Genomic DNA, 26,976 nt, shown 5'->3' on the forward strand with positions numbered 1-26,976 from the left:
AACGGAATCATCTATGGCTGGCACTGTAGTCTTGACTACTCTCCTGAAACCTCTCTCAAAACAATGACAAAGGTCGTGTGTTGATGACTCCACTGCCGCAAGGAATTGTGGGATGGCAGCATTAGCTGTGTTAGCTTGCTAGCGCAGAAAAAGCATCTTACTTTCTTCAGTAACTAAGCAACGGATTTTCATCACTTATCAGAATCAGAATCAGAATCAGAAAGACTTTAATGATCCCCGGGGGGAAATTGGGACAGGTTACAGTAGCTCGCACTCAGAACACAACATAGCATAAAATAAACAGTAAAATGTGATAGTAAGCAAAAATAAGCAAAATAAGTAGAGTACGTATAAAGTATATTGAAAGGTGTGACTTGTACTTGCTAACACATTTATGTTTTGGTCACCAGTGACCCCAGAGAAGCTTCATTTAGCCTATGTGGCGGGAGAAAGCTTTGTGAAAGTTTTGTGTCCCCGCTCCTCCTTCAGACCTGCACACCAACAAGAGCGATGAGCAATGTACACACACTTGCCCTGCTGCTGCAGCTTGGTTGGCTGCCTGAATTCCTTTCTTCAATTGGTATATTTAGATTTTGGCCCCTCCTCTCGTCTTGCCGCTTGCGATGTCCTGACGCCAGCTATCCCAGCATGCTTCGCAAGGTGGTGAGCAACGGGCAGCAGCAAGGAAAGGAGGGACCATTTTGAAATCGTTAAGTTAATACTAAAAACAAGAATAATCAAATCAGGCAATTATAAAATATTATAACACGTGATTGGTACATTGATATCGTGTTACATTTATATCCGGCCCTTTGAGGGCAACCATAATGCTGATGTGGCCCGGGATTAAATTGAGTTTGACACTCCTGGACTAGGCGGTGTGCAGGACATCAGAGCTTAGGCATGGACTTGTTCAAAAAGCCACAATTTGACCTTATTCTTAAAAACACCTTGGCTGCTTGTACATTTTAAGTGGAGGGGCAACATGTTCCAGTTTGTAGCCCCGATAAATTTAAAGGAGCACTTACCTAAGTTTGTTTTAAAGCTAGGTACACGCAAGTCAGCATTACTGGCTCTAGTGTTGTGGGAGTGTGTACCACCACTCCTCTGAAAGTGACTGCTGAGATAGTCAGGGGCCCTGTTGTTATAGATGCTATACCTAAGATATCTAATGTTTTCTGTAGGTACAGCCAGCTATGTACAGTATGGGCAGTATCCCGGTTCATTGGACGCATCTCTGTGTGCTGTTATTGCTGCCTGTGTTTATCGGTAGAATGAAAGGTAGGATGGCCGAACGGGACCAAGCAAGCAAACGACCGCTTCATATCACAGAGGGGCGCGAGGGACCAACTCCCATGTTAACCTGTTTGCCTCTCTGTCTGTCTGTCTCTCTACCTGTCTGTCTGCCTGTTTGTCTTTAGACGGTGTCTCCAGGATCAGGGGAGCACCCTCTGCAGTATAACTACACGTTCTGGTACAGCAGAAGAACTCCCAGTCGACCGGCCAGTTCCCAGAGCTACGAACAAAACATCCGACAGATTGGAACGGTGGCTTCAGTATGTAACGTACACACATCATTTATATTTATACATATATTTAAATGTATAAACTCATATAATAAAACATCGGACAGATCAGAATGATGGCTTCGGTACGTACACACAATTTATATTTATACATATATTTAAATATATAAACTAATATAAAAAAACATCAGACAGATCGGAACGGTGGCTTCGGTATTAGGGATGTTCATCAATTATCGAAAATCGATAATTGATCGTTAAGGATTGGAATCGATCCTGTGGCATTTGGATCGATTTTCTAATTATTCAATTTTTTTTTTTTTTTTGGACTAGGTTTGGGTGGAAATCGTTCCTCCTCGCCCCACTCCATTGCACAGCCGACTAACGTGAGGTGGAGCTTCATATAGTCTCTAGTTTTCTGGCTGGGCACGGGCCTTTGTGCCAACAAAACTGTTTTAAACATGGGAAATTCACACCGGCATGCGCCGGGGACAGCAGTGTTGGAGAGGAGACACATTGAAATAAAGAGTTCATTGAGGAGAACACGTTGTCTTTCGTATTTTCTGCCATAGGCATTAATTTTGTAAAAAAATGAAAATATTGAAAATTTTCTAAGTATTAAAGGAGAATTTCGTTTTTTTTAACCTGGACCCATCTCCTGGCATTAATTATGATTTGGCCACTCACGCAGCGATCTCCGCGGCGTTTCTGGCCGTCCTAGCGTTGTTTTGAGATCAATAGCGTCCAAGTCAGTTGTAAAATGGAGCTGACTTGGGGCCAAGTGTGAGCCTGTCTTTCCTGCATCTAAATAGCTATTTTTATTCCCGTTTTCGCCAAATATCATCATAATCTGATCCCTCAAGAACCACCACAGTGATATTTCGCCAAAGGCTGTTTCCTGGAGTCGCACAGGGATCAAATTACCTCAAACGTGATCTCGGTCACCAAGTCTCGTGAAGTCCCGCGATACTTTCCTGCCGAATGGCCAAGTACAGGAGGACGCTTTGCGGTGGTGGTTTTAGCGCAACCTATGTGGGGTTTGGCATAACCTTCGTTATTTCGAATCCCACATAGGTTACGCCAAACCCCACATAGGTTGCGCTAAAACCACCACCGCAAAGCGTCCTCCTGTACTTGGCCATTCGGCAGGAAAGTATCGCGGGACTTCACGAGACTCCACTCTCTTCTATCATCTGCAAAAAAAAGTTTATTGATCCCATTTTCCGTTCTTTAGTTATGAGCCGGAGAAGATAGGCTGTTTTGAGCAAAAAGACACTTTTCAAATTAGAAGCTGAGTTATTCCACCTTTTGTGAAATGCAGCATTTCAAGCACATTCTGAGTCTGAAGATAATATTTTCTGATGTAGTGACGTGGTGTAGTTGTGTGGTGCATGCGTGCCCCACCCCCCTCTCCCCCCCTCAGCTGCAAACTCCTCCCCACACGCACCCAGTCTATTTTCGGAGGGCTCAGTTTTTTTGCGCCGGCTCCCAGCGCGACAAGGAAATGCCAAACCGGACTGGAGGGAAAGGTTTGGCCCTTCGGCGTCGGGTGCTGCCTTTCTGGCGGCTAATCGTGTGAAGAAACTATGCAGACAGACAGACAGAGGCAGAGGAGCTCAGTTGTGTGCGCGGATTGACTGCTGTTGGCAGCCAGCATCAGCTGCAGTCAGAGTGCAGTCAGAGCCATCTATATGGCTCTGGCTGCAGCATGAGCGGTTTCTCTTTGATCACGGAGGTTTTTCCTGCAGTTTTCCGGACCTTCCTCTAATCTGGAGAGCACTGTCGCCACCTAATGAGTCCGTAAAATAGGTTATACACTTCCAAAAGCTACAATATTTGTACAGGAGATCCAGGAGGCTTTGATCCACGTCCCACCGTCAAAAAACGCATTTGACGTCGATCGACGTCCGTGGCACTCTACGTCACTATTTACTTTGACGTCGATCGACGTCCGTGGCACTCAATGAGTTAATATGATCGATAATCGATAATTGATCGTTAATTTTCACCGATTATCGATTTTGGAAAATTTTCAAAATGAACATCCCTATTCGGTATGTACCCACATATACTCATACATATATTTAAAGGTGTATGTGGTATTAAAATAAAATAAAAAATAAATTTGTTACCTTGCTCTACTTTCCGAAAGCCTGATATAGAGTGTTTGATCATTAACATGGGTCCTCCGCTCTGCAGTATACAGAATAGAGATGCGCGGATGAGCTTTTATGCCATCCTAATCCACGTGTATGCATGAACCAACCGCCCGCCTGTTCAGTCCACCACTTGCCCTCATGTAGCTTACTCGGCTAATGCTATAGCTTTAAGTTTAGTTTACTGGATTGCCTCATTGTATGGGAAAATACAAACACGTCTTCTCTTCAAACACTTCTTTAGCGGAGACTCCTTTTTGAGGGTGACATCATTGACCCATATATGGACCAAAAGTGGAGCCTAGCGACCTAGCACATGGCTATTGTTTTGTTTGAAAAATGTAGCTTAAAATACGTTCATAGACTAGAGAACGTAAGCACCAAGTGCCGCGAGGGGCGTCATCCAGAGCAGGAATACCACGGTCAAACAGACAGTGCGGTGGATGCCCCACAGTTTGGCTGTAATGCCCCTTCTAAAATTAACTCTCCACATGGCCAGTTTGGCATTCCCTGGTTTGAACTGGCCACGGTGCCCCCTTAAAAGAAAGTTGTGGATCTCCTCCTTTAAAATTACATGCAACGCAGTAAACAAACTCACGTTTCCCTCAGTCACTCACTCACCACTCATCATGCTCGACATCAGTAGTGTGAGATTCATCCCACTCCCGCAAATATGTAATGTAGCCTACGTAAATACAGCTAATTATTAATTTAATTCACAGGGAGAAACTGTTGTACAACAGGTAATTTGCTCTAATGACCCGGGTTGAGAGCATAAAAAACGCTAGCAGTAGCATTAGCCTGCATGAGGGGTTTTACTTCGTTTCGAACTCGAGCTCTCACTCTAGTGCCATATTCACTGCGTACGCAGCCCACTGGAAGACTGTTATTTTTGCTCAAAAAATGACCTTTAATATAAAACCGACCACCCACCAGTAGGTGGCGTGGGGCCCCCTGGGGCTGAGGCGGCCACCCCCGTGACTACGTCACGCCCGCTCAGTCCAGGGATAGCCACTCATCGTTCTTCCAGCCGCGCTGAGGACGTGTTATTCAGAAGCTCTGTGTTAGCTCAAGTTTGCGCTCTTAAAAGCTAGGCTAATTCCATCTTATTTTGTCCACCTCGAGAGGTTTGTGTGGACGAGATTCTTCAGGCTTCGGGGACCCGATCCTGTTCTCTTCACCAGCGGCGTCGGAACAAGTTCATCTAAAGCTAAGAGTGTCTTGCTTTGCAGTTAACACCTGTATAAATAGCTACCGCCGTGTAGCGTGCTTCGTCTTCCCCAGCTGGGGTGGTGATAGTGATAGGCTTGAGAGCTAACTAAGGTCTGCTCTCAAAGTGTGAAAGCTAGCTTGCATACGTGCGAATAGCGTATTACTGTTTTAGCACAGAACAATAGGCTAACTTAGCAGGCTGCGTCCGCGGACGGGGTAACGCACCCAGTTGTTGTGTAGATAGCTAGCTTGCACCCGTGCAGTTAGTATCTTGTGTGCAGGCTACCTCCGTGTAGTTCACTCCGGCTGGAGTAACGTTAGAGAGAGTAGTAGCTCAAGAGCTGTGCTCTCAGTTAATAACTAGATAGCTAGCTCGCATCAGTGCGGCTAGCATCTGGCCATATTGTGCGTTAGCTTCTGCTACCACCCGCTTATCGTTGCACGTGCAGGTTCGCTAGCCTCAGGGCGGCTTGCTGCTTAGCTTATAAGGTAAAACCTCCGCTAATTCCTGCTACAGCCTGCGGGTGCTTGCTACGAGTTAGCTTCTTAACTCGTGCAATGAGCCAGGCGGCTGCCATGAGAAAGGGGGGGGGGACAGCCAGGAGCTGTGAGATGTGCGATGCTACGCTGGCTGGTTACGATCAGCACGATAGCTGTGTGTTCTGCCTAGGGCATGAGCACGCTGCACAGGCATTGCTGGAACCTACATACTGCTTGTAGTGTAGCTATTACTGGCGTTGTCCCCGGAGGGGGCGCTCTGAGATATTAGCTGAGCGAATACGCTAGCTAGGTAAGCTCGCTCCACACGAGTGTGTTAGCCGCTTCTCTCAGTACTTACGCCATCTTAGCCAGCTTTGCTTGTCTGCTAAGTGTTGCTTTGCCCCCGTGCAAATAGCATCTACTAGATTGTAACTTCCTGAGGAGTTTTTTTCTGAGATTGACTAGTTTCACGGGCCGCTGGCTTTCAGCTTGCGGTGGTAGAGGCTCGCTGCACTGGCTTGTGCGCAGGCTTGTGTTAGCGCACGCTTGTCTCTCAGTGCTTACGCTAGCTTAGCTAGTGGCTTGTTCTCTCGGGTTAACAGGTTGTGGGTATTGTTGCCTTCCCTTCGGGCTGGGCTATTGCCGTTACCGTTGCACGCACACGTTCGCTAGCCTCCGGGTTGCTTACTGTCTAGACTGTGCTTCATGCTAGTTTGCTAGCTTGCTTAAAACGGTACTCCCGCTAACAGGGTGCGGCCTGCGGGAGCTTGCTATTTTAGTGATTAGCTTCCTGCTTTCTCTTGTGCTACTGAGCAGGGAAAGTCAGCGAGGGGATGGGCCTTGTGTAAAACTACATTGGCCGAGTATGAACCGGCATGATAGGTGCGTGTTCTGCCTTGGGCATGAGCACGCTGCACAGGCGCTTTGAGCCCTCGGTCTTGCAGCTGCTGAGCTATCTTCAAGATGGCCGTGCTGCGTCTTAGAGCTTCGCTCTCCTTAAGGAGGACATTCCTCCCAGCGGTACATAGGGATGGGTATCGTTAAGGAATTAACGATACTAGTACTCTTATCGATACTCCTTATCGATCCGGTACTTTAACGGTACTCTTATCGGTACTTTTTGTTATTTTTAACTCATTCACCGCCAGTTTAGGACTGCCAATATTTAGCACAGGCCAAAGATTTTCATAATTGTTGGTCATCTTTCAAGACCCACAGTAAATTATCTATTAGCTCCAGAGTGATTTGCAATACCTCAAAATGAAGATGTACGTCTCTGGGTTCACCAGGAAAAAAAAAGTGAGCTTTTAGCATGTTCTGTACTCTACTTATAGCCATTTATATACACCCTGTTTTCCCCCAAAATGTCTCTCTGAGAAAAGAAATAGCAGAAAATGGCATTTATGTACAGCACACAATATCATGCAGAACTCGCTCTCAATTCTTTTATTTTGAACTGTATTGACATCAGACATGTAAATATTATTCATTATGACACAAATGACAAAAAAAAAATATATATATATATATATATGAAGTGCTTTTTTTACATTCAACAATACAGTTTGCTCAGTGTGAGTGAGTGTACAGACAGACACACAGACAGACAGACAGACAGACAGACAGACACATACAGACACAGACACAGACACAGACACACACACACACACACACACACAGAGAGAGAGTTCTGTCCACAGCTGCCTGCAGCTAGATCGCACCTCCTTCCCCCTCCTTCCCCATCAGCGTTTTCCTCCTCTCGTTCGGGCTGGGAGTGGGACGAATGCTGCGACACGAGTCACACGACACAGGAACGGGTCCGCGGCTTGGCTTTGGGACCAGGCGCTGCTGGAACCGGATCGATCATGTTCGTCACGGGTTTGACTAGGCAATCCAGGTTCGCCCTGCAGCAAGGCAGCAGTGCAGCGCGCCGAGAGGCGTTTCAATGGCGTTTTTTCCTCTGTACAAGGAAGCGCGTTTCTCTGTTTTTCCTCTTTTCCTCCTTCTTTCTCGTTTCAAACAACAGCTGCGGTATGTGTTTGATAACGTGCTGTCGGCTACCCTTTGAGGATAGGGACCAGATGACATGTCAGAGGCTGGGAAAGTGTTTGCTGCACGCGCTGCTCTAATAAAACCAAAAACACGTCAAACACGTCTTTGGCGTGGATGGCTATTTCTGATAAGACGTCAAAGACGTCTTTGGCGGTGAATGAGTTAAGAGAAAAAACCCAGAAAAAAATGGGACTGGTTGTTGTCGGTTCTTTTTGTTATTTTTAAGAGGAGAAAGGGGGGAAAAAGGGACAAATTAGGAATAGAAATTGCTTTATTTCCTCACATGAGTAGCAAACTGCAGCAACAGCATACAGTGGGACTGGGCTGGTTCATTGTAGCTGCAGGCTCAGCTTTAACAAAAAAAGTTGCAAAATCTTAATGGGTGCGTTTTTATTATTAATGTAAATATCCTAAAATATCCTTCTACCACACTGTGCCAATACAGTACCAACATTCAGCTAGGGAAACTGAAAGCATAATAAAAATAAAGCAAGACAGTATCTGTCTGCTGCACTTCCCCCCAAATCACTAAATATCCCCCCCTGCTCTGAAAGTAACATGTCTGAACGACAACTGAGATGATGAGTTGATGACCGTCACCTGACGATTTATATCAGACTGGATTTATGATGATTAACACACCCAAACCGTTGGGAAATGTTTTACACTCTTGTCTTAATCATTACCACGTTCACATTATGTATTATGTTACCTGATGAGGTAGACTGGGTAACAGCAGCCGTGGCATCATTGACAGGAGATGATGGAGGGCGAGCTAGCTTGTCAAAAACGGTGCATTTCTCCGTTTGAATGTGATGCACTTTGGCTAAGTGTTTAGACAAATTGCTCGTGTTTCCACCTTTACTAGGTTTTATTGCACTTGTGACAACGTGAATTCTCACCATCGACTCGAGTGAAGTACAACCACACTTTAGACCGCTTCGTTCTTTCAGCCATTCTTAACGTGTGCTCTGCTCAGTTGCATGTCTATCTGCCTGCCTGCCTTCCCTGTTCCCTGCATGTGTGGTGTGTGCTGTAAGGCACGCCCCCAGCCCCTCCCCTCTCCTCTCTCAGTCCTACTCCTCTCATCTTGGCTGCAGGCAGCAGCTGTGTCTCTCTCTGATGGAGAGCGCAACGCGGAAAAGATTATCCCTTTTCTCGTTCGGAAATCGCAAAAAACACATCATAAGCCTGTCTTACGGAGTTGGTGAGATAAAATGTGCAAGATAACGTAACGTTTATTTAGCAATTATATAGCCTATAGAGGAAATCTATTTTCTTAATTTCTCCACTCCAGACAGTACCGATAAGAGAACCGTTAACGTGAAAGCTTATTGATCCTCCGGTATCCCGAAATCCGGCCCCGGGGCCAGTTTGATACCGGGTCTCGGTACCCATCCCTAGCGGTACACCTCTCGAGAGAAACGTGTCCGTTGAATCTCTCCGGCCTGTCGTGGGTGAAGCCCCTGCTGCTCAGGGCGAACAGGGCCAGGGGCCCCGGTCCGAATTAGATGAGCAGTCTGGAGTTAGAGCGGGGCAAATTCCCCGGGTACGACCCCCTAGTCGAGATCGCCCAGGAGGAGGTTCCCGATAGGGAGGAGGCTTGGGACGGTGCTAGCGCCGTCACTGCGGAGGTGGAGGCTCGCGCGGAAACGAGCGAGCCCTTCAAGGGAGCAGTTCGTGGGGTGATGCCCAGGGCCGCAGCTAAGCTGGGCATTCCTGGGCTGAGCCACCCCAGCCCCTCGATCAGTGCTACAGGGGTGCTCTTCAGGTGTGGCAGGCATCTCGCCCGCTGCGTCGCATGCCGCTAACATGACTCCTTGGTCTACAATAGACGTACCGCCCCTTGCTGGCGCTAAATACCTGAGGACCTCCTTCCTGGGAAAAGCTTACGAGTTTGCATCCTGCCGTTGGCGTGTTCTTGAGCCCACGGACCTTCGATGTGTGCGTGGAGACAGCCCCGGCTCCCTTCCGCTTGAGTGGGATTTGCGTCTTCCTATATCTCGACGATGCTCTCATAGTGGCGGACTTGAGGGTCCGCGCTATGGAGCATGCCAGGGCGGTGACAGATCACCTGCAGACCTTGGCGTTTTTGGTGAACTGGCAGAAGAGTTGCCTTGTCCCAGCGCAGGTTGCAACCTTCCTGGGGCTCGAGCTGGACTCTCAGGCCATGCTGGCATGCCTCTCGCCGGAGTGACAGGCGTGCACCATGCGGGCGGCAAAAGGGCATTAAGTCTGGGTCTCTCCGTGTCAGTGCATCAGTGCACGGTCACGTTGGGACTTATGGCCTCAGCGGTGGATGTGTTCTCGCTGGGATGGCTATACACCCGCCCCTTCCAGATCGGGCTTCTCAGATATCACCTGGACCAGGCCAGGGACCATTATCGCAGGATTCCTCTGACGTTCCGGCCCGGCGGGCATTGAGCAGGTCGGCGGGCCCCCGTTACCTCTCAAGAGAGGCACTCTGTTGGGCTGTGTCCTGCTCAGGTTGGTCATTCGTACCGACGCCTCCCTCTGGGGGTGGGGTGCAGTGTTCAGAGGCCGCTCGGCGTACGGCCGGTGGGGAGCTCACAAGCTTCACCACATAAACGTGCTAGAGCTGGAGGCGATTCGCCTGGCTCTGCTTCACTTCCAACGGCTGATACATGGGCACCATGTTCTGATCCGTTCGGACAATACAGCAGCGATCGCCCACCTGGACAAACAGGTCCGCGGCGCTGAACCAGTTAGCGGCGGGGATTCACCTGTGGGCGTATCCCCGTCTCCTTTCTCTGTCACATGCCTGTCTGCATGACTCATGCTGTGCAGGCGGTGTGGGGAAGGCCACAGGAGGCCAAGCCGCTTGCGCTAACATGGCTCCGTGGTCTACAATGGACATACCGCTCCTTGCTGGGGCTACACGTCCAGCAGGGGCATCAGCTCGCCAAGGTCTGGGCTCAGTGCCAGCCTTTGGCTTGTAGCTCTAAGGACAAGCCCGCCATCCTCGGTGGGCGTATCCCCATTTCTTTCGCTGTCAGCGATTCATGTGCTAGGCCGGCGGATTTCAAAGGGCTGCTGTCTCAGGGCAACTCGCGTCAGACAGGGTGGGGCCTCCACCCTCAGGTGCACGCTTGGCCCCAGGACGGGCGCTATGCGTTCCCCCTGATCCGACAGGTGCGGGGGAACAGCGCCTGCGGCTCTTGTGTGGCCCCATTTGGCCCAAGCAGATATGGGTTGCGGACCTGATCTCCCGGGCGCAAGGTCCGCCCTGGGCGTTGCCAGTGCGGGCGGATCTTCTATCCTAGGCGGAAAGGGAGGTGCTCCACCCCTCCCCCAGCAGGTGGAGGCTAGCAGTCTGGCTCCTGAACAGGACCATTTGCTAGCCCAGGACTTGCCCGATAATCTGGTGTGCACTATTCAGAGTGCTAGGGCTGCTTCGACCCGCTCTCAGTACACGTACAAGTGGCGGGTCTTTTCGCATTGGTGCACGGACAAGGGTGTGGATCCAGTGAACTGTGGTGTGCGACCAGTTCTCTGCTTCCGTCAGAGTCTGCTTGACGGAGGCCAGTCCCCGCAAGTCGCTTAAGGTGTACGTAGCCGCGATTTCTGCTTGCCACATGGGAATTGAGGGGAGCCCCGTGGGGGCGTTCCCTCTGGTCTCGCTCTTCATGAAGGGAGCGCGTAGGTTGCGCCCATCGTCGCGGTGCGTCTTTCCCAAATGGGACTTGGTTACGGTGCTGGACGGGCTCGCAGGTCATCCGTTTGAGCCCTTGGACTCCGCCGATTTCTGTCTTTAAAGACTGCGCTGCTGCTGGCCTTGTCGTCAGGAAAGAGGGTTGGTGACCTGATTGCCCTCTTGGTGCAGCAGGCCTGTATGGTTTTTGGGGGTGATGGGCGCATGGTTACGTTGCGACCTAACCCGGCTTCTCAACCTAAGAATATTAATGCCAGCTTTAGGTCATAGGCTTGTCAGCATGCTGTCCCCCGCCGTTCAGTTCGGGCGAGGAGAGGCACTTGCACATTAGGGGTGTCAAAAATAATCGATTATAAGATGCATCGCGATGCGGACGTGCACGATTCTGCATCGATTAACAAATATCAAAAATCGATTATTAACACGTTCACTGCCAATGACGAGTTGAGTCGTCAAACACAATCCAACCGTTCACTGCCAATGACGAGTTGAGTCGTCAAAAAAAATATATATTTTTTTTGACGGTGCTACGTGGATCAATGCCCCCCGCGTCTCCTATGGAGATATTGGAAGTATTGAATGTGTATAATCTATTTTACCGACCAGCTAGGTGGCGACGGTGCTCTCCCGACAGAGAGAAAGTCAACCAAAAGCAGCCGCGGGAGGAAGCCAGCCATTCTCAAGGAAATGGCTTGGCGATTTTACAGTCATCAGTCACCAGACTCGCCCGAGAGCGGCCGCGCCAGCAGCAGCACACCAGGATTGCAAATTTGCATAATAGATTATGGGTGAAACACACTTTGAAACGCCCGCAGAAAGGCCAGAATCGCACGCATTCCGAAAACCCAGAAACGAACGAGCCTCATTCTCATACTGTAGGCGGGGACGCTTTCGCGCTGCTGCGCACGGGCGCACGGCGGTGGGGGGTTCCAGAAATGGACTGGGTGGGCAGCATAAAGCCTAGAGTCGCACGGGGCTTCATCGGGGCTCTCAAACCCAAGAGACGAGTGAGCCCTATCCACACTCGCTGCCAGGGAGGGAGGCTGCTCAAACTCGCAGCAGCAGCAGCAGCAGAGCACTCGCTTGTGACAAACGCAGGCTGAAAGCCACCAGACACGCCCACGGGGGGAGGAGTTTGAAGGAGAGGGCGTTCGGAACTATATTGTTTGGATGTCTGATCTCTCACTGATGCCAAAAATAAATGGTTAAAGTGACTGTTCTGCCTGTTTGATTGAATTTCACAAAACTGCGATTATCTCAGCTTTCACTCTCAGACGCTGAAACCATGCTGTACTCAACGGCTAATATCTACATAACTACTAACTCTACAAACTAACTATTTTAGACAGAGAAAGCACACATTCTATTAGTACTTTTGTGAACTTTGTGTTCACAAACTCCAAGCAGAAAAGAATCCTCGGCTCTTGTAAAATGAGCCAGAATCCTCAAAAAACGGCTTGGCAGAAGCTACCTACAGCAACAACAAAAAAACGGCTGGCAGTCAATGTGTTAAAAAAAAAAAAAAAAATTTTTTTTATAATAAAATAAAATAGAATGTAAGTACATGCAGTTGTTTATTTTAATTATGGATCATAATACAATGCAATTCCAAATGCACTTTTATTTTAAAAGTAGCCACACAGTGAGAAAAAAGAAAGTGAGAAAAAATAAATCATGTATTGCGGAAAAAGTGATGCATCGATTTAAGATGCATCGCGATGCATCGTGATGCATCGTTTAATCGAATCGAATCGAATCGTTGACAGATGAATCGTAATCGAATCGAATCGTGAGGCCAGTGAAGATTCACAGCCCTATTGCACATGCTGTGCCCCGTAAGGGCGCTCTCGGCCTATGTGGCCAGGACGCGTTCATTACGCACTACAAACCAGTTGTTGGTCTGTTTTGGGCAGAAGGCCCAGGGTGGGCCCCTTTCCAAGGATCGCTTATCACACTGGATAGTGGAGGCGATTGCTTTGGCATACTCTGCCATGGGTAAGGTACCCCCGGAGGGTATCAAGGCGCATTCTACGCGAGGCGTTGCGACATCTTCCGCGTTGTTGTGTGGTGTTTCGGTGGAGGACATGTGCGCTGAGGCCTCATGGTCCTCTCATCACACGTTTGTTAGGTACTACAGCCTCGACATGTCTGGTTCGCATTTCGCGCATGCGGGCGGTACTGTCAGTGGCAAGAAGGTAGTATCGTTGCCGCTCCAAATGTCATATGGTCGGGCATGAACGTTTGCCATGTGGCCGTGGTTCACCGATGCCTCTCGGGTCGCTCTGAGGGGTGCTCCCGGCAGCAAGGGCGGTTGAATTTGGCACTAGAGTGAGAGCTCGAGTTCGAAAGTGAGAAGGAGAGCTCTCACTACCCAGCCTTGCTGCGTCGATGCGTCGTTGGTTGCGTCGATTCTCAGCGGGCTGGAAGAAGGAGTGACTATCCCTGGACTAAGCGGGCGTGACGTGGTAATTCCCAAACCATTACCATTTAAATAGCAGACATTGTGAGGCGTTTAGAAGACATGTGTCATTTGTAGCTACAGAAAATAACCTGGGTACACTCAGTATATTTACAAGCACAGTTGAGTCGAGCTATGGTTATAGCTTGATTAGGCTACTGTATTTACTCGGACTACTGTCATTGTCCCAGTTTACAAGCACGGGTGGGAAATTGATTTTTTATGGAATCATGTTGCCTCATATGCATTCTTTCCCCCGCAGGCTCTGCCAATTCGAACAACTGGTAGCAACAAGTCTCTTAATAATGCAGCTATTTCGTTAAAAAAGATGATATAATTATACAAACATTTCCCCTCAAAATGATCACTTCTGGCCCATAATAGTGTGGCAGTGTGTTTATGTTGAGAGACGCTGCGCCCTGTGTGTATTTTAGTGATAGGACATTGTTTTGCTGTGTTCTGTGTTTATGTGGTCGAGCGAGGTTGTGTTTTTGTGGAGAGAGCGCGGATAAACCTTTCAAACGCAGGGATGGTCACATAACACAAAGCTGCCCCTTGTTAGCTCAATACAGTTGAAACTAAGATATTCCATTACAAAAATATTTTTTCTAGACACAGCTACTACTACATCAACGAACTTCAGCTTAGCTTTAGCTAACATGGCCGCTAACATACAGTAACAGTTTTAGACGCTGTTCGACTTCCGGGTCAAAGAACATTAGCGCATGCGCTGATCGCCTCGTCCAGTTCCAGTCCGATTGGCCTGTATACATGCAGGAGTAGATCGACTCCCAATCGCATTATCTGGGTGTGTTAGTCGGACTTTTATAACTTCGATTTCAGTCGAGCTAACATGTTTACATGCATTTCAAAAGTCCGGTTTTAGGCGGACTAACGCAATCATTTGATTTTTTTAAGTGCATGTAAACATATTCACTGAACATGTAGTCTCGCTAGCCAGCCTCCTCTCCCTTCCGTCCGAGGAGTCTCTTCTGTCCGAGGAGTCTGGCGCCGCAGGTCTCAATAGTGGGCGGCGCTTAGTGGCAGTGCCCATGGAAAATAGTTTCAAACAATCCAACTTGCTGTTTTCAGCGTGTAGCAACGAGCTAGCGTGTAGGTTTCTGCCGTTAGCTTGCTAGCTAGTTAGCGTTGTTGTTTTCACTGAGGCAGCAGGGCACTATTTACAGCGACACACAGGGAGGAGGGAGCGGAAGCCGTTCTGATTGACATGGTCGGAGCCAATGACCGAGCTTCTTAACTCATTCACCGCCAATGACGTCTTTGACGTGTTATCAGAAATAGCCCTCCCCGCCAATGACGTGTTTGACGTGTTTTTGTTTTTATTACTGCAGGGCGTAGTTTAAACACTTCCCCAGCCTGTCACATGGTATCAGGTCCCTATCATCTAAGACAACACGTGAACAAACACATACCGCAGCTGTTGTTTTGAAATTGAGCAGGAGGAAAAGCAGAAAACTGGTAACGCTTCCTTGTGCAGACAGGAGAAACGCCATTGAAACGCGCCTCGGCGCGCTGCACGAGCTGGAGTCGCCTTCCTCTGTGCCAGCCGGGAGAAAGTAATCAAGAGATGTGTTTGATCATCGGAGGAATGAGGAAATGATCGATCAGTTTGCGAGGGCGGTGAGGACGTGTTGAATAGCCGAGGGGAAAACGGGAACGATCAGATAGCAGGGGATATGACAGGGAGACATGGACGAGGAAGGGTGCAAAATAAACACACAACAGCAAGGCACAAGGCAGAAGCGGGAGTCAGAGCAGCCCGCTGTCCTTTCTCAAGAGCTATTCAGTTGGTTCATGTAATCGCTGGGCTGCATGCCCTCCAGTGTTGCTCCTGGCCAATCCCAGCGCCACAGGGCGTGGTTATTGCTTATCATATGTGGGGTTAGAAATCTAAAAGGGGGATCGTGTGTGTGTGTGTGTGTGTGTGTGTGTGTGTGTGTGTGTGTGTGTGTGTGTGTGTGTGTGTGTCTGTCTGTCTGTCTGTCTGTCTGTCTGTCGGTGTGTCTGTCTGTCTGTCTGTCTGTCTGTCTGTCTGTCTGCACACTCACTCACACCGAGTAAACTGTATTGTTGAATGTAAAAAAAAAAGCACTTCATGTGTATATATATATATATATATATATTTTTTTTTGTCATTTGTGTCCTAACGAATAATATTTACATGTCTGATGTCAATACAGTTCAAAATAAAAGAATTGAGAGCGAGTTCTGCATGAGATTGTGTGCATAAATACATAAATGCCATTTTCTGCAATTTCTTTTCTCAGAGAGACATTTTGGGGGAAAACAGGGTGTATATAAATGGCTATAAGTAGAGTACAGAACATGCTAAAAGCTCACTTTTTTTTCCCTGGTGAACCCAGAGACGTACATCTTCATTTTGAGGTATTGCAAATCACTCTGGTGCTAATAGATAATTTACTGTGGGTCTTGAAAGATGACCAACAATTATGAAAATCTTTGGCCTGTGCTAAATATTGGCAGTCCTAAACTGGCGGTGAATGAGTTAAGCGGGGAGCGGAAATCCGGCAGCGTCTGAAATCGACGCTACCAATGGGAGAGCAGAGTAGAGCAGGGGAGGGTTTATCCCAGTTATGGAGACCTGCGGCGCCAGACTCCTCGGATGGAAGGGAGAGGAGGCTGGCCAGCGAGACTACTGAACATGTAACTAACTTTGCAGTCTGACTAGGGATGTTCGATATTGGCTTTTTTACCGATATCTGATATCCGATAATGTCCAACTCTTAATTTCCGATACCGATATCAACCGATATCAACCGATACCGATATAAGCGGGCTTTTTTTCCACCAAAATTTCACGTAACAAGTTACATAATGTAGCTTAATGTAGCTGAAGAGTTTAATATGCATGTTGTGTTAAAGTTGTAAGTGTTAGAGAAGCGAGCTTGTGACCAGAAGGTCGTCGGTTCAATCCCCGGGACTGGCAGGATAAATCTGGGTGGGGAAAGTGAAAAGGCAGCGCTTGCCCCTCCCTCATTACCACCACTGAGGTGCCCTTGAGCAAGGCCCTTAACCCCAACCGCTCCAGTGGAGCTGCTCAGTGGCCAACAGATCAGACTGTGGTTGTACTGGTCAGCTTCCAGGTATGAATGTGTGTGTGAATGTGAACAGGGCACTCCTGAAAAAGAGAGCATTGCTCTCAGTGAGACTCCCCCTGTATTTAAAAAAAATAAAAAATAAAAATATCGGCATGAAAACCGATACCGATATTTTCCGATATCAATTTTTTTTATGCTAATATCGGTCGATAATATCGGTACCCCCCCCCCCCCCCCCCCCTCCGGTTTTGGCTTTCTTTTTAGCATTCGGGGCTCCAGACTAACTTTTTTACATTGGTTGCACCGGTGCACCTTACTTTTTAATTTAAGTGCACCCACATTTTTCACCACACCTTTTGGCACCGCAATAATACATTTTAAGCATTACCTTCTTTGTCATTTTATATACATAATACACATTGGTAATTTCTTAAAGTGATAGATTTTCATGTAAATATATGTCTGTTAAAGAGATATGCAACATTTTTTCCACTTTTTTCTGTTGAAAATCAATATATATTGGCAATTAGCTGTGTTCTTGAGGAATCCAGGACATAGTTCTGACTGTTAAAGGAGCCCAGTCTAGTACTGTAAGCTACTGAGGTGCTAAACCGCGGATGACCTGGGTGATGCGCTCGCTATAGTTGATGTTACATACATACGATATTGTTGTGTGTTGCGTAGGAAAATTATCAAGGCAGTCCTTCAGTTGCAAACGTGGATTTATTACTCCAGTGCACCAACGTGAATATGGTCCATTTTTGTTGTCCAAACACAGAAAATCAGAGCACACCAAACAAATGTCGCGCCACAGCGAAGTGGTCAAAAACCCTTTGCCCTTCCGGGTCAAACACCTAGTGAGCAAAGGTGAAGGCAGCACCTATGTAGACTACCTGAGCCCAGGTAACATGGCACAGCGACACCCCATGGACAAAATAAAAATATGACAGCATAGAAACACATTTGGCACTTACACTGACATTTACTGTAAATCTGAGTAATTCCTCATCTCTTCTCACATACCCATGCAGTTCCATACAAACTAAAAAGGCCAGCTGTAGACTCCAATTTTCCTCCCTTTCTATTGGCAGAGCTCTTGATCAGTGACGTAGCTTGATCAGTGACGTCACCAAACCCAGCCCGCCCATCTCTCGTGTCTAGGCCCCTCCCAGCCAAAGTTTATAAAAGTGCCTGCACACCATGCTGAGCCTATGGAGTGTGGAGAATTGTTGAATAGAGAGAGAGAGATTTGTGGAGCGTTTTGATTAGAGTGCATAGTGTAAATTGTAGTATTTAGTAGTGTTGTCACGGTACTCGGTACTTCGGTACTTGGACGGTACTACATTGCTACGGTACTGAACGGTACCTGTTTTTCATGGTACCGAGGGTACCAAATTTACTATTTAGTTTGCCACCATGGCTTGGCTTCATGGACCCAGCCGCCAGCTAACGTTAGCCTGTCTGCCTGATCAACATACATACATACTGCGCATACAGCCCGCGCACTTCCGGGACTACGGTGTCCCCGAACGTCCACACGTAATCGCGAACAGTCATTCACAGCTTGTACTTGGAGCAGTGCGCACAGGCAGCGAAGATAATGGCTACAGCAGGAGCGGCTGCTCCTGTCCTATTCCAACAACTCAACTTGTTGAGAAGAAGAATGCAAAGAGTCGCATTTGGAAATATCAGTCCCCAAAGTCCCATCTGCAAAAAGTGTGAAAGGGAGTTCCAAACCAAACAGGGTAACACATCCAATCTCGCCAAGCAGCTGAAAGACAGGCACCCAGACCTGTTCAAATAATTCAAGGTGGGTTAATTCTTTCAAACGGTGTAAAATAACACGTTTAACAACATATCAAACAGACCTTATCCTGTCACATTCGTTTTTGAGATAGCTGGCAATGCATTGTGTAACCAAAAAACGTTTGCGCTAACGTTAACGTAACGTGTTTTGTAATGGAATCATTATGGGACCCGGCTAATACCTGGTACAGCGTTAGCTAGCATAGTGTAACACGTGTGCAATGCAATGTTTGTAATGGAAACATTATGGGACACGGCTAATAGCCGAACTTAGCCATAGTTCAACATGGCATCAAAATAAATACAAGCTTCTTTCGGGTGAAACATGTCCGTGAATTAAAACTAGCTACATAAAATTGCTTGCACTCTACATGTGTGTATGTGCAGTTGTCCTTATCATCTCTTTATTTTAGTAAATCTCACTGACGTTACTTTCCATTTAACAGTATGCGAGAGATGAAGATGAAGAGGAAGGCACAAGTCGCGGAGCCCAAAAGACCACCCAGCAGACAATTCCTGATGTTTTTGAAAAGCAGAGGAAATATGACAAGAACTCACATGAAGCAAGAAAGTGTGATAGGGCATTGGCAGAATTCCTATGCATCGATCAAATACCAATATACACCGTTGGAAAAAAAAGGATTCCAGCAATTCTGTGAAATAAATTAAATTATAATATTTAATATAATAATAAAATTAAATACTTGAGGGCTACATGCCACTGGTGTTGCACTGTCTGTACTCACTGCCATACATAGTTGATGTAAGAAGTAAGCAGAAGCACATTGTTTTGTTTTAAAGTTGAAGGCTACATGCCATTTGTTCATTGGAAATGGTTGCATACTTTAATAAAGGAGAATATGTTCAAGAAATATCAGTCTGTTTTTTTTACCGTGGTACCGAAATTGGTACAGAGTACCGTGGAAATTCACTAGTACCGGTACCGACTACTGAATTATTGGTACCGTGACAACACTAGTATTTAGTAGTTTAGGTTTAGTTTTAGAGTACGTCAGATAGCCTAGGTTGTTTGTAAAAAAAAAAAAAAAAAAAAAATCGTCTGTTTGCATAGGTATGTGAGAAGAGATGGTTCGGTTCTCAAAAGAGATAGGCTTGTGTCTAGATGAACTGGACCTGCAACATACCACGGCAGAACGAAATAACCACAAGGCTGTCAGATGGAAAGGTTGCAAAAGGGAAGTTGACTATGGGGCGGCTGTAGCTCAGGAAGTAGAGCGAGTCGTCCACTAATCGCTTTGGATAAAAGAGGTCGGTGGTTTGATTCCCGGCTCCTCCAGTCTGCATGTCAAAGTGTCCTTGGGCAAGACACTGAACTAGGGATGCACCGATCGATCGGCACGTGACCGGAAATGGCCGATTTTCACGTGATCGGCCTCGATCGGTGATCTGCGCCGGTCACTCTAAAATGCCGATTCTGTGAGCCGATTTTCAAGTGACGTGCGCGCACCGAAAAGCAGTGAGACCGAGTGGATGTGGATGAGTTGCAGCCAAAACAAAAGCTGCCACTACACAGTACACACATGCCACAGCATGTCTTCGTCGGTGTGGAGCCGCGGAGGGGCCGCCGGGTAGGTTGGAGTCCACAGTACATTCCAGTCTGAGCGGCTCGCTTCACCTCACCGTCCCCTCTTCCCCGACCAGCCTCCACATCACTGCTGCTGCTGCTATCTGTCAGTCACGTTGTAACCCTAACCCTAACGTGTACAGCCAGGAGAGGACTTTTGTTTCGTATTGCGAATAGAACGACAAACATAATAATAAAACTCATCGCACCAGTGTGCAAGGTTTTCTGTGAGAGATGATTTTTTTTCGAATGGCGGATTAAAAAAAACGCGCTCTGTGTGTAAACTACGATATTCAAAGTCAATTCAAACTCATTTCCTCATCTAGGCTACTCAAGAACAGCCAAATCCACAACTGTAGAGTGGGCATGGCTTCGAAGGTCTCTGGGCTCCAGAGCTATAGGCTATAAACTCCTTGTCCATGGATAACATTTTGACGTTTATTTATTTTATTTTATTAGTTTATTTGGTAGGGACATATACAAAAAAACATTAAACCCCATAGGGGAAGATATGCTTTGTAACAGATTTAGCCATAGGCTACTTTCCATCTGAAGCCCCTGTTCTGTTGCACCTTTTTTCTTTTGGAAAAGTAAATGCATGATAGCTGTGGGATATACTGGAATTATTGTTTTATATTCATTGTATTTACACAAAAAAGAAAAGCTCTGTCCAGTAACCTGGAACACTTTTATTTTGAGATGTTTTTGAGTGAGATCGTCCTACCTCATGCAAATGATAAGAAATGTAACATGAATGTTAATTTTCTATTAAAGAAAAGTTAAAAAGTTAAAAAATAACCTGCCAATTATTGTTATTAGAAAAAAAATCGGAATCGGCAAAAATCGGTATCGGCAAGTCAGACTATTCAAAAATCGGAAATCGGAATCGGCCAACAAAATCGCAATCGGTGCATCCCTACACTGAACTCCAAAAAAAACCCAAAGGGGGCACGGTGGCTCAGTGGTAGAGCTGTCGCCTCACAGTCAGAAGGTCCTGAGTTCGATTCTCGCCTGGGACACTGTGGGCGCTGTGGTTGTGTTCCCCCCCATATCTTCAGTGCCCACTGCCCAGGTGGGGTATCTCGTCGTAAGGGCCTTTCTGTCTGTGTGGAGTTTGCATGTTCTCCCCGTGCTCCCCCCAGGGGGTTCCTCCGTACATAACCCCCCCATTAAAAACATGCAGAAGATCAGATCGTCATCGTCATCCGACCAGTGACGACAACATCCGAAGTTGGTCCCCGGGCGCTGTACGAGAAAGCGACCACTGCTCCTGGCCTGCCCCCCGGAGGAAAGGACAAGCCAGGATGGGTCAAATGCAGAGGACGAATTTCACCGGCCACCGTCAGCATGAGTGTGTTTGTGGCCATGCATGTGTTGATGTGTGATCGTGTGACAATAAAAGACGGGCTTGTCCGTCTGAAATCGTGTTTAATCGTGTTTAAATTGCTCCCGTTGGTGTGCCAGGACCCTGCGTGGTCTGAACTGTGACATGAGGAATTACTTCGTTTTACAGTAAATGTCAGGACTTTGACCTGGATTCATCAAGAACACAACTCATTTCCAATATATATTGATTTTCAGCAGAAAAAGGTGTTGAGTATCTCTTTGTAGTATTTAGTAGTTTAGGTTTAGGTTTAGTCAGATAGCCTAGGTTGTGTTTGTTTGTAAACAATAAAAATAAATGTGTGTCTGTTTGTTTGTTTGAGTTTAGATTAGTGTCCAGGGCCTAGCAGCTCCGCTGCCTCAAGAGGGTGTTTGGCTGCAATCCTGCATTCCCCCCCGGATAGTTTCTCTAACCCACTGCCCCAGTAGGGCAGCGCTGGTGTCACGCCGTCGCCCACCACCAGCAATACGCTGTGTTGTTTTATGTAGGGGTGGGACAAAATATCGATACTCACGGTATCGCGATAACGTTATCGATACACTGGCACCAAGTATCGATATGTTTTTTTTTGATTTTTTTTAATAAACAGGCTAAAATATTATGCTGTGTGTGGTAGTTGAAACATAGTTTCAAGTTGACGTTTATTTATGTTTGTAGTTGAAACAAAAACATAAATACTGTAGGCTACATGAATGGAAATGTTTGATCATTAATATCTACTTTTAGAAATTATATAGGTAGGTAGGTTATATAGGTTTTCTTGTTTTAATAATAATAATAAAAATACTTAATGTGTAACTTTTCCTCCATGGTATCGAAAATGGTATGAGTGAGTGAGTGAACTCTGAGAGAGTTCATGTCAATTCTGCTAATAAATACATAATACCTGCTTCTTGCCTTTTAGGGGTATTTTTTTCTCTTCAGTTACACAGATATCGTGATGTATCGTAGGTTAAATTTCTTCCAATATATCCATTATCGCAGAATCGCTGTATCGTGATAATATCGTTATCGAGGGCCAAGTATCGTGACCATATCGTATCGTGAGTTACTCCACGATTCCCACCCCTAGTTTTATGTGAATATTTCGGCTGGTTAGAATGCATTTCAAGAAACTGCTCTAGCTAGCTTTCATTGCAAAACGTCGGCCAATGCTATTAGCCGACTCCTGTCTGCCTGCATCACGCTAGCATGTTAGCCAGGCTAATCTGCTTGAGGCTAATTTAGCCTTGAGCTACACTGAATAACACAGACCCTGACAGCTTTGACTGGTGTTGGCTCGCTCCCCCAGTGGTCCCGATGCATCCATATACTTCTACTACCTTCAGATAAAGTTTGTAAGCTCACCTGTAACTATCGGTGACATTCCTGATACCATCCACTTCCATGATCTTTAGACATGTTGTAAACGCATCCCAGCGTATCGGCGACATTTTGGAACCCTCAGTATTGTGCTAACGCTGCTAACGTTCACAATAACGAACAAGGCTCATTCAGGGCAGGCTTAGTATTATAACTTTTACCTGCTGCCTCTGCACATCACAGGACAGGCTAAATGAAGCAACATAAATATACATTATGTAAAGTCATTGCATAAATGTGTTTTTATTGAAAAAGTGGCGTCAAGTAAGCAAGTCTTGTTGGAGTGGATAGAGGGGCAAAGTGACCGCCTACTTACTGCTTCAGCACTGTACCAGAGATTTTCAGATATATTTAGAAACAGGAGAGATCGCATAACATTTAAATGGGACCAAAACGTTAAAAAAATGCGGGTTTAAAGAAAATATTTTTATAATATTTTAATAAAAAAAAATATAATATTTTTTATTTTTATTTTGGTCCGAGTGAAATGTTCTATGGTCTCTCCCGATTATAGCGTTAGCTGAACCGTTTGGTTCGACGAAGTAAAACTATTTTATAAGCATTTTACGAAATGTCTATGGGAAAATAGATGGCGGATGAAAATCTCTGGTACAGTGCCGTTCCATTTTGCCTCTCTATATCACAGTGCAACCATGTTACGGTCAAACTACCCATTTCACTACCACGTTGTATTTGCAAGGGGTATATATACACCCCATCGATGTATGTGTGTTTCTCTTAGGGTTTTAATTTAATTTAATTTATTTTTGTCCAATATTAAAATATCCCAGAATTGCATTTTGTGTTCAAAATAAATATTATTTCTATCTAACTTTTTAGCCATATGTGATGGTTTTCTTGTCAAAAGTTATGCCGCCTCTAAGCTTTCTCGGAAATATCCAAACAATGCTGGTGTTTGGACGGAGAGAGCCTGGTGACGCGAGGTTAGTTTGGACAGGAGAAGGGAGGGGGTGGTGGAAGGGAGAAACATGAGCAGCAGATCCATTCACAGCACTAACTGGCTTTAACTGAAACTACACATGCGTGAGCAGGAAATGCACAGAGCTCTGCCATTGGCTCTGAAATGTGCCCGCCCCACACAAGTTAATCCTATCCAAATGTGGAGCGGGTGGATTCGAAAGCCTGAAAACTTGCCCTTTTTTGAAAAAATTACAGGATGTAGGTCTGGCTTCTCTCTGGGGTATCTGGGGTTGCATATCTCTATAAGTCACTATCTATCACCAACTGAGTTAACACAATGGGGATTGAGCCTATGGCCCATTGATGGAAGCCTTTGCATTTTAAGTATTGCAGCATTTATGAACTGGGTGCCTGCCTGTGGTGTGATTGTCATCTTACATTATGCTCCTAAGTTGAGCACATAAAGAATTTCAAGTGCACAATGATTAATCTCTGATACATACTTTTTTTTTTAATTCAATTAAAAAAGCGAGATGCAGGACGGGCGAGGCGTCCGAGCAAGCGAAGCGAGCCCGCAGAGCGGTCGAGCCTAGGAATCAAGTGCGCGCCTAGTTTAAGAAAAGAGCGAAACAGCCAAGTGCAATTTAATATAATGCGAGTGTTTTAAGCGTTGAAAACTTCAACAACGTAGACTGCCTGATACGAGGTCGCTGAATCATATATATATTCATTTTCCCCAAAAATCAAGGTTTATTCATATTTATGCAAATTGAATAATAATCGAGTACCGAAATTTGTTTCAACAGCCCTATTCTCTATCACTGGACAAACGGAATGAACGGCTCTCCTGATATTGGTGTGTGTGTGTGTGTGTGTGTGCGTGCGTTTAGGTGGAGCAGTTCTGGAAGTTCTACAGTCACCTGGTGCGTCCTGGAGATCTGACCGGACACAGCGACTTCCACCTGTTTAAAGAGGGCATCAAACCTATGTGGGAGGTACGACCCTCAACAAGGCTAGGTGGAAACCTGGCATACTGTATGGCCGGCGACCTGTTGGCATTGTTAATGGGAAGGGCTGTCAGTGGCAAAAGTATGATGAGCTCTTCTCCTAATGTCTTTCGTGGGTGGGGCTTGAGCAGAGCACACACACACACACACAGTCCAACTCAGCCCAGCTGACGACATGTTCCTCTCCCGCCCTCCAACCCAGGCGCTGACACACATAAATTTGCATAATGTCCCAAGATGCATTGTGGCGTTCATAAGTTGACAAGGAGGCAACCAAATGAAGCTAAATGAGTGCTAGATAATAATGATATTTATTTTTACCACACTGTGCAATTGTGGAATATTTCAATGTTGGCCAAAATAAAAAATACATTTTGACTATATGAATTACCGTAATTTTCGGACTATAAGCCGCGCCTTTTTTCCCATTTTTCGACCCTGCGGCTTATATAATGGTGCGGCTAATCTATGGATTTTTACAGCTAACGGCTACTAGGGGACCTCCTAAATCTATGGATTTTACAGGTTACAGTCCACCACCTTTAACTCTATGGGCTCTATGGCCGGTCCGCGCCCCCCACCTTTAAGCGGCGGGCTCCAGCAGGAAAAGCTGGAGGCCGGAAAAGAGTGAGACAGGTAGCGCGCAAAAGTGGAACCGAGAGTGGTACGAGAGACAGAACGAGAGCAAGACAGACAGACATTACGAGAGCGAGACAGTTTGTGCAAAGGAAGTTTTCATGCACAAACCCTCATTATGGAAAACAAACGTAGAAATGCATATGATGCAGCTTTTAAGTTAAAGGCAGTCAATCTGGCAGTAAAAGAAGGAAATAGAGCTGCTGCACGTACCCTTGGCATCAATGAGTCAATGGTGAGACGTTGGAGACGCCAGCGGGAAGAACTGTCTCAATGCAAAAAGTCAATAAAAGCTTTCAGAGGTAATAAAAGCAGATGGCCCGAACTTGAAGACTTTCTTGAAGATTGGGTGAACACACAGAGAGCAGACGGCCGAGGTGTTTAAACCGTGCAGATCCGACTGAAGGCCAAAACAGTCGCCACCGAAATGAAAATTGAAAATTTTAGAGGTGGACCATCCTGCTGTTTCAGATTTATGAGACGAAAGGGACTGTCCATCAGGGCGCGGACGACTGTGTGTCAGCAACTCCCTCCCGACTACCAGGAAAAAATAACAAACTTTGGCGAATTCACACAAAGAAAGATAGAGGAATATTCCATCGGACCGGACCAGATCATAAATATGGATGAAGTGCCTTTGACGTTTGACCTGCCTCTCACCAGGACTGTTAACAAGAAAGGTGAATCGTCCATCACGTTGAGAACCACTGGCCACGAGAGAACGAATTTCACTTGTGTTCTTGGCTGCACAGCATCTGGATTAAAGCTTCCGCCAATGGTGATTTTTAAGCGGATTACAATGCCAAAAGAAAAGATCCCGAACGGCATCTCCTTTAAAGTCAACAAGAAAGGGTGGATGATGGAAAGCGTAATGAAGGAGTGGCTGAATGAGTGCTACGTCAAGCGCCCTGGAGGATTCTTTCGCCAAAAAAAAGCTTTGCTCGTTTTGGACAGCATGAGGGCCCATATAACAGATTCTGTGAAAGCAGCCATCAAGAGCACAAACTCAATTCCAGCTGTGATTCCTGGGGGCACAACGAAGCATCTGCAGCCACTCGACATCAGTGTCAATCGTGCGTTCAAAGTGGCACTACGCGTTCAGTGGGAGGCGTGGATGACTAGCGGCGATAAATCATTCACCAAAACTGGTCGCATGCGAAAAGCAACTTTCACTCAAGTTTGCGAGTGGATCCTGACAGCATGGAGGAGTGTCAAAACATCCACGATCACCAACGGGTTCCGAAAGGCTGGACTGCTGCGTGATGAAGAGGAGGACGCCGCCACAGCTGAGGCCCTTCAGAGGCTGTTCGATTCCGACAGTGACGAAGAGGAGTTCGTTGGTTTTGAGAGCGACAACGAAGGAGAGAGGAGAGTGGCTGACAAAGCCACCCTGAGCCTGTTCGTTTCCGACACTGAAGATGACGACTTTGGTGGTTTTAGTACGCAGGAAGAAGACGAAGATGAGGATTAATGACTTGACTTTTCTGGTTACAGCCGTGTACTGCACCTTAGCCTAAAAGATGAAGACGAGGATTAATGACTTTTCTGGTAGGCTGATTACCGTATATTTTAAGCAGCCGTGTTACTGCAACTTTAGGCTTACGCGCTTACTGTCGTGTTACAGGCACTTTATTTTGA

General features: G+C 46.4%; 1 protein-coding gene across 2 annotated transcripts in view; it reads left to right on the forward strand.

Moving 5' to 3' along the window:
- Nucleotides 1–26,976, forward strand: part of LOC310779813 (eukaryotic translation initiation factor 4E type 2-like) — an 88,067-nt gene that overhangs the window by 9,450 nt on the left and 51,641 nt on the right. The window contains exons 3-4 of one of the 2 annotated variants that reach the window (XM_083640320.1): nt 1,422–1,556; nt 24,586–24,690. In XM_083640320.1, coding sequence (XP_083496446.1) covers nt 1,422–1,556; nt 24,586–24,690 — 240 coding nt within the window. The remainder of the gene's footprint in view (nt 1–1,421; nt 1,557–24,585; nt 24,691–26,976) is intronic. The other variant, XM_083640321.1, reaches the window with a different exon arrangement.

Source organism: Poromitra crassiceps, assembly GCF_964638095.1.
Source record: "Poromitra crassiceps genome assembly, chromosome: 7".
NCBI lineage: Eukaryota > Metazoa > Chordata > Actinopteri > Beryciformes > Melamphaidae > Poromitra > Poromitra crassiceps.